At 33.1% G+C, this 8737-nt stretch overlaps 1 protein-coding gene across 1 annotated transcript in view; it reads left to right on the top strand.

Moving 5' to 3' along the window:
- Window positions 1-3371: 3371 nt before the first annotated feature.
- The window catches only part of LOTGIDRAFT_162805 (hypothetical protein), a gene marked incomplete at both ends in the record, with an annotated part of 10689 nt that continues 5323 nt past the window's right edge, over window positions 3372-8737 (top strand). Inside the window, 4 exons of the mRNA XM_009058832.1 lie at window positions 3372-3417; window positions 4088-4435; window positions 6538-6864; window positions 7212-7256. Coding sequence (XP_009057080.1) covers window positions 3372-3417; window positions 4088-4435; window positions 6538-6864; window positions 7212-7256 — 766 coding nt within the window. The remainder of the gene's footprint in view (window positions 3418-4087; window positions 4436-6537; window positions 6865-7211; window positions 7257-8737) is intronic.

Below are 8737 nucleotides of genomic sequence, written 5' to 3'. Positions count from 1 at the left end.
TACGCACTCAGCTACTGACCTAGAAGGTTTTCAGAATCTAGATTTTTGACTGCAATGAAATATTAATTAATTATCGAAAAGTATCTATATAAAATACCGATAAAAAAGTTTTGATCTGTAAATAAATTCGACATACTTTGCCAACGAACACTAATTTAAAAATCAGGTGGCTCAATTGATACGTTTTCATTCAACATTAACAATGAGACCTGTGGTGTCTGCTAGATTCGTCAACGAGACGAATTCGTCTGCTATAGTAGATCTATTTATGTAGTAAATAACGGAGAAGACTCCACTCTAAATATACAATCAATGACCGAAATAAATACAGATTTAAATAACAATGGTACTGATTATAATAATAATATGTCTTTTTCAATGATTTACAATTTTGGTCAAGCTCTTTTTTTGCAACTTACACTCCAATCTAGTTGAAATTGGTAACATAACTTAACATACGATCACGTAGAGCAAGCCTGTGCAACCTACGGCTCGCGGGATGATTTCGTGCGGCTCGAGGTGTCAAGTAAAATTTTGAGAGAAATGCGGCCCGCGAGCAAATGCTTCGTTTGCTCTTGTCATTGTCGGTGTGATATCGAAACCCATTATAATCCGCGCTGTTATATCAAAGTATGACGTCAAAATGAATCTAACCAACAAATCGTTAACGAGGTCTGACCTCGTGTGAACAGTGATTTTACGTCAAATATATCTGTTACTTGCAATGTACATTGAAATACGTTATTGAATAAATGACTTGAAAAAATTGCATGATTCTCATTGTTTATTCCATGATTCATTGATGGTTGGTTACGTGGCCCACGGCCTACTCGCATCCCTCAAATGTGCCCCGCCGTTGCGGAAAGGTTGTACAGGCCTGACTTAGAGCAATAGGAGAATTTTGTTGAAATCCACTAAGATTTTAGTGATAAATCATTGCCATAGCAACCATACCAGTTGTGAAAATTTCGAACATTGACACTAAAATGTTTATAATTTGTTTCCTAATCATCATTTTGTGACCAAACTTTCCTATGGCACAGAGAGCTATACCGGAAAACTATCTGCACAATTTCAAGTCATTGGGATGAATATTTTTTGGGAATTTTTATGACTAAAATCAGAATCTAAAAATCCAAGATGGCAACAGGTACCTTTGGAAAAATATTTTCACCATTTTATTAATCTTGAAATGATGTTTTCTTAGACCTGATAGTATATTTGCTTTATCTCAATTATTAGAAACACTTCATTCTATGGTGTATATCTCATAAAGAAGGAAACCATATTTTTTACACTTAATCAGAATACCGTTCTCACAGCTTTCATATCTTTTTACATTTTGAATATTCAGACACCGAAAGAAGCATCAGAAGATGTCGACAACAGAATCTCTAGCAAATATCTAGGAAAATGCTCAGACCTAAGCTCTATAGAAAGTTTATTATGATGTTTATCATGATTTGAGTGACGTGCACATATTAACATATACTTTAGGCATTTCATCAGGAAGATTTGTTGAGAAATTATTAAGCCTTTTTTGTCCGACTCACTTTCAGAGTTTGGTATTCTTTCGTTCGGCTTTAGTTCTTGATATGAATAATCATATGATAAACATCTATAATATTTTGATATAAAACATATAATTACACTTGTTATAATCATTAATATAACCCTGTGCCAATGCCAACCAAATTGTTGTTCGAAAGTACCTTTTTACTTTCAATCACCCTAATACCTATTCTACATTTGGGAACAGAGTAACCCGATATGAAATTTGCTGCACTTGAATAATTGCACAGTGAATATAATGTGTTCTCGCGGAAAGAAATCTCTACATTAAACCCATGAAAAGAACAATTTTGCGATTTTATCAAATATATTATATGCCTATAAACCATAACCAATAGAGAGTAAGAATATTACGTTAAAATATTTTAAGTTACATTCAAACTTTATAGGACAAACTTTTAATGAATTCGGATGTATATTAGACAACAGGAATAGGAAATGAGTAACACGTCAAGCTATACACTGTTAAAACTAAATGTAATTATTTACCCTGAAACATTGGATAGTTAACACTTTTACTAGCGTAGTCTATTTTTTACACCTTTTGAAATGTAAGTTGAAAACATCCATTTAACACTATATTGGTGTTAGAATACACTATATAAAGTGTTTACACCTCGTTACACCTGCAGCATATATTACGTATATTTCAAAACACTAAATGTAACGCTTAATTAAGTGTTAATTTGTCCTTAGTGCAATTAAACACCTTAAATTATAATCATTTCACTGCTTCGTATGTAGCATTACTCGTATCTTACTATTCAAGTGTGGGAGCCGCGGTGGCTCAGCGAGATAATACCTTCGGATTTTTCAACCCGGTTTTCCCCTGTCAGTGATGCAGGTACGAGGGGCTGAAATGGAAAAAGCGTCTAGTCGTTCGGATTGGAAAATAAAGCGAGGCCCCGTGTGCTACAGGCTGTGCACGTTAAAGATCCCTCGACAGTTGGAAATCGAAAAAGAGCAGGCTAATGCCTCTGTCCTGGCAAAATTTTCCTCATGGCACCCTGCATGGCGTTGCCCGTCTTCATTAGCCCACATGGTGCAGAAAAGTAGGACGTAAAACTCCATTCATTTCATTTACTATTCAAGTGTTCATTCACACTAAAAACAGTACTTCTTCCCAAAAACACCTCAATTAGTGTCATCAAAAGTTGTTCCCCTTTGAACTTGAACATTGATTACATGTTGACACCTGAATGTGTGTTTTGTCGGCATTCAATTTACATTTCTTTTAGTTACATTTGGATTAAGAAGTGGGATTTTCCCTAAACATCAGTCGTATATTATCAGTCGTATATCACGTGGTCTCAGAGGTCGTAATTTTCTCGATCAAGTTCGGCTGAGTACATTCCGTCCGAGGTAAAAATGACGCAAGATAGTTTACAGCTCGAAATTCTAGCCTAGAATAGTAGACATGATGGAAGACGAAACAGCAGGTTGTTGTCTTTATCGGTGTAATCTCAATCGAATTGATGTTGATTTCATAACCATATTCACAATAGTCTTTTCCGTTGATTGGGTTGGAATGACAGCCTCAAAATAGTACTGTTAGTCTTAGAATGCCCTTGTGTTAATAAATTATTAACATGATCACACATTATGTCATTGTTAGTTACCCACTAACATACCCGTATTGGGGTACGAATACCCAGTATATAGTGTAAACTTCCACCAATATTGTATCATAATTCAACACTAAAAGTTTACAAAATTTTAAGTGTCAACTTATTTGTTTCCTCTCGATTAGATGTGAACTCTCTCAATATTTATTACAGTTTATATAGTGTTCAGTAAAGATGAAGTCGGTAGTATGTCTTATGGTTTTTCTCTCCATTTCTACAGGTAAAGTTTATATATTTATTTATTTATTATTTATTTACTTAAGGAATGAATGTGGATCTTGTTATAAACGCTGGTTTATCATGTGACAAGACAAATGACCCGGCGAGGCGGGTTTATTTCTTTCAAAATCTCGTCCCATGCCTGATTCCGTCAAGTAGCATGTAACATTAGCTGCTCAAATTAGAGAAAACTATGTCTCAAAATCTGGAGAGTTGTGTCATACGTTACCAGAGACATATAAAAACATCGAAATTATCTTAAAGGTTTACGTTAACATTTTATATCCCTACGTTTTGCGGTTGATGTTGGAAAATCAATATACGGTAATGCAAAATAAACGTAAAGTTTTAGCGAAATATTTTTGTTTATCTATACAGCTTTATATATCGAGAATTTACTTTTTTAAGCCCAAATCCAAAACTATTCTAATCTGCTTATTTAACAAATAGTATACTCTGTTTTGTTTTTAATTCTTCTAGAACAAATTCAGGTTGATCAAGTTCATCTATAGAAGTAACTAGTATATTTTAGTATCGTGTATAATTTAGATCGTTTTTAATACTAACAATTTTACACTGAAAATAATTTCACTACCCCTTTAATAATCTCTTTTATTTTCAGATTCAAACGACTCTGTATTATAACATGATTGTGGTTCTTCTTATTTCAGATTCAGATGGTTTCATACAAAGGTACTGTGATCAATTCAAATCGTGTTTTTTATGTGGCTGTGGAGACAAATCAGTTTTTAATATAAGTTGTGAGGATAAAAATGACATAATCTTAATGGAACATGGTGGAAATGTAATGAGAGAAAGTGAATATGATTCTGATGACTGTCCATTAGACAGCTATGAAACATGTAAAGAGAGTAACTCCACATCTATTTTAAAGATACAAGATCGAAATGAAGTGTATAAAAACTGTATGCTGAAAAATTGCTGTGAAATAATCAACAAAGTTAGAATAAAGTCGGGCAATAAGAGATTGATGAATTATCCATTTTACTGTTATCCCAGTAAGTTTTTAGATTGATGACTGTTTTCTTACTTGCGTTTCATATAGTTGATCAATACAATGTGTTTTGATGTGGTCCTAGCTTTTAAAATTTTGGAATTCTGAAAATATTAAGTTTGGAACGAAGAATGCTTACCCTAGTGCTTATGTTTTACTGAGAAATGGAACATTGGTTAGGGGGCATCTTTACAATTAATATTTTACAAACTTTTACATCATTAGGCTCTTTCCGAATACCTTGACATTGTGAAAATGTCGCCTAAACAGTGTTCCATTTCCCCGTAAGGCCATGGTGAGGGGATAGTGAGTAACCCGAAAGTACTTTTCTTTCTGTTGCAATCTATATTGACTACATTGTAAAAATACAATACCAAACAAACCTCTTATTCATTTCAAAGATAGAGGACTGAGATAAGTAGTGTAATTTAGGTCGGGACTATTAAGTGATATTTCTATGCATTAATAATTTCTGCTTAAAGGGATTGTAAAGAGGTTTCTAGTCCTTTTTTATGTGTATCGGGGACACATTTGACTTCTATTTGGGATATTCCTATTCTTCGTCCGATGTGGTTCCTCCAATTCCAGCAGACCTCAATACCGTAATAATATATTATGTTATCTCCCCTTACCATATGGCGGCATTTCCAAACTCACATTTTGCCTTCCAAAACTATGTACTACGTCTTTCGGACGAGTGTAATTAGAAAACTCAAATTCAACATGGTGGAAGTTGTAGTCACTTGAAACATAAACCATTGGATTCCTAAAAATGTACAAAGAGCTACTGAGAATAGGTTTATAGCTGACATAGATACAGAAATATCGAGAATTATATATTTTAATGATCGTTTTTTTTTTCAAATTCAAAATGACATGATGTGGTTCCATATCCAGAAATGTTTACAACATCAAAGTATTTCCAATTTACCTGTATCACAAAATGAACAATGAGTCTGCAAACAACTTTTGTTTCTTTGTAAGGCGCCCTTCCACCAAAGCGATCCCCAGTTGTGTATGGTTGCAAGTAAAAAATAGTGGTCGTACGTTCTGACCGCATTTCACTTGGAACTAATAGGCAAAGCAACGTGATCGCAAGAAACTCGGGATAATTTCGGAAAGTTTTAATAATGTTCAATAATTCTCTGCGAATGTCGGTGATCAATTTATATGCAACCGGAACCCACACGAGACGCTGTGCACGCTACACGATCGTAACAGCTACGCAGCTTAGAAGTTATGAACGCAACTCAAATTTAAATCGCTCTCACACTATAGAATAGCGTATACTGAAACATATGAGTTAACTTATGGGTTGATTATTAAAAGCGTGATAGTTTGGCAATTTTTCTCATGTGATATTAGTGAAGTCGATAAAGGTGACGGAATCATGATCGTAACAGGCATGCAACACAATAGCAACAAGATCGCAACAGGTGAGCAATACATTATTCCCCGTAAGGCCATAATAATTATATATACTACAACCAGGCCATCTTTGTTCATCACTTATAACGCTACGATTACCTAAACGATTAGGTAAACCCAGTAAAAATGGATCCGAGCAAATCCAATCAAATTCCTCAGCAAATCCAAATTTCTGCTTACATGTGTCCTCAAACTCAAAATCAACATCTTCGTAAACGCAATACATGGCTCAGTTATCGGTTTGTTGCTTTTGTGCATGGTTACGGACATGTTTGAACTTCCCAAAATTGGGGAATGACATCATTACTGTTTCCTTTTACGTTGACGATTTTACTGGGCAGATATAATCTCATTTTGACTTTGAGCTTGAGTTTGATTTCGGATGCGTTTGGAGTGTTTAAAAATTAATTTTTACTTGCAAATCAAAGTTTTCATACGCTAACGTTCGAGGGTCCCTTTACCCAAGGATCTCTGGATCTACTACTTCAATCTTTCACATTCCAAAACTGATATTATTCGGTTGTTACTTAAACTTTGCCATAATACATCTAATAGTCTATTACTCTGTAGAGAAGCAAATTGACTGTGATTCCTCTGTAACTACTTAAGAAGTTCGTTATTTGAATTTGAAATAAGCAGATGAAACTCATATTATAGTGAATTTATACTTTGTTTCAGAATCATTCCTCATAGATTTATCTAATGAAATAAATGAAAATGTCGAATTTCCAATGATTTATTTTTCTGGAGAGAAGTTTGTTGGACAGAAAATTGATTGTGACTGTTTTTTTAGTTTTGGTCATCTGTATTTAAACAATATATTCATCAATTTAAAACCAGACACCTGTTCCAAAGTGAAATTGTTCAACAAGAATCAGAACTTGTTGAATTGTTCTGAAACTCCGATGTTAGTTACAGAAAATGATTATATTGTTGATGAATTGAAACTGGAGATACGAGGAATGGAACCAGATGTAGAAGATATTTTATTCTTTAGATTTTGGGGTAAGGTTTTATTTTCTAATTATTTGAAACTGTTTGAAAAAATGTCAACGTTTTGGAAACAAGACCAATTCTGCTGAAGTAAATTTGAATGAATGAATTCTTGTCTCATTTATCTTAATTGTGATTTATGAGTTCTTGTAAACAATCTTATAAGACAGGATATATAAATAAAATCTACTTATAGAAAATTATATGTTTGATATGCTATTGATTATTTCCATGTTTACAATCTTCCAAAAAAAGAAACAAATACAATCTCAAAAGGATTGATTCAGAATCTATCCATAGAAAATAAATTATATGTTTGATATGTTATTGTTGATGGGTCACTCAATATTTAATTTTAGGTTTTAACAGGAATATAAATTGTAGTGGATGCAGAAATTCAACAGGTAAGGTTTTATATTGTTAAATAATGAACTGATAGGGTGTATAACATTCTGCATGTTCCTTTAGTAAAGGTAGAATAGATATTGTCTATAATCTATCGTTGCTCTCACAATCCCATATTCTCGTCATTAATTTTGATTGGTAGAGAGTTTACTTCTAGGCCAATTAGATTACTTCAAACAAAATATTGTTGCTCTGAAATCTTTTGTGAATATTCAGGAAACTTGTAAGTAACTTTCAAGTCAAGTTTAACATCGATGGATAATCGAAAAGGGGTTTAATTTGAAAATTATTTCCGGATAATTCAATGGAGGACGCCATTTGCAATCACCATCCTTTAACACCAAATGTTACCTAAGAGTCATTGTCGATGTCTAAATATGTAATATATTAAAGGAGTATTTAGAGAGTTGCAAAAGGAATCTGTAATGGTACAAGAAACGATTTTTGCCAACTTATATGACGCCTAGTTGAGCTTAGAGAAGAAATAATTTTACGTATTCACTACATTTACACACAAAGAAAATGACTAGATCTGTAAAAAGCCTGGAGCGTCACCTAGGCCTCGTTACTTTCAGATATTTCAAGTCTTTGAATCCCAGGTTTTCTTTGGTTTATCAATAGTATAAAATATTTCTAAACATAAACAAAGTTATAATATACCCAGGCTTGATAATTTAACCAAGTTAATGTTGTCACACAATAAAGTTATCACTGTAGTTCCTTTAGCCCTCAAGTTTATAATATTTGGAATATACAAACATTAGTAGATTTTTCTAGTTTTACACCAAACTAATAACTAAAAAAACTGACGACTAGCTAAGATTATATTACACTATATTTCTCATTGTGTTTTATTTTAAGTTAAGAACTTATCATTATTGTGGGACTTTGCTTTCAGCAAATGTGCTTCTCATGCACTTTACATAGATATAGAACAATTGCTTTTTTAAATCAAAATTGAAATTTGCTTTCAGCAAAGTCCCAGTTTGTTATCGAAATGTCTATTCTTTTTTTTTTTTTTTTTTTGTGGGACTTTGCTTTCAGCAAAGTCCCCGTTTGTTATCGAAATGTCAATTCTTTTTTTTTTTTTTTTTTTTTTTTTTTTTTCGAAATTTACACACCTTCCTGAGCTTAGACTACAATAGTTGCAGCAACCATTCAACATTCACGAACCTTAGATATAGGCGACGATGTGCATAAATATATTTTGGATTTTTTTTTGCAAAACCGGAAGTGCCACAGTTCAATATGTGCAAGAATAGTTAATCGGCTCTAGAAGTCGTATTTTTCGGTCGATTTTCTTTGGGCTTGCATTTTTGGAATCTACTGGCAAAATCTGAAAGAATAGCAGTTTCAAAATTTCAAAATTCGAAAATTTGTAGCAGACATTTTTTTTGCCAAATTTTGCATTTTTTTCATTTTTTTGGCTTTTTGTCTGATTAATCTGAAAAAAATTGAGCAAAGACAATTTAAGAAAGTA

Source organism: Lottia gigantea, assembly GCF_000327385.1.
Source record: "Lottia gigantea unplaced genomic scaffold LOTGIsca_36, whole genome shotgun sequence".
Lineage (NCBI taxonomy): Eukaryota > Metazoa > Mollusca > Gastropoda > Lottiidae > Lottia > Lottia gigantea.
This window is presented reverse-complemented; position numbering and strand designations above follow the sequence as displayed.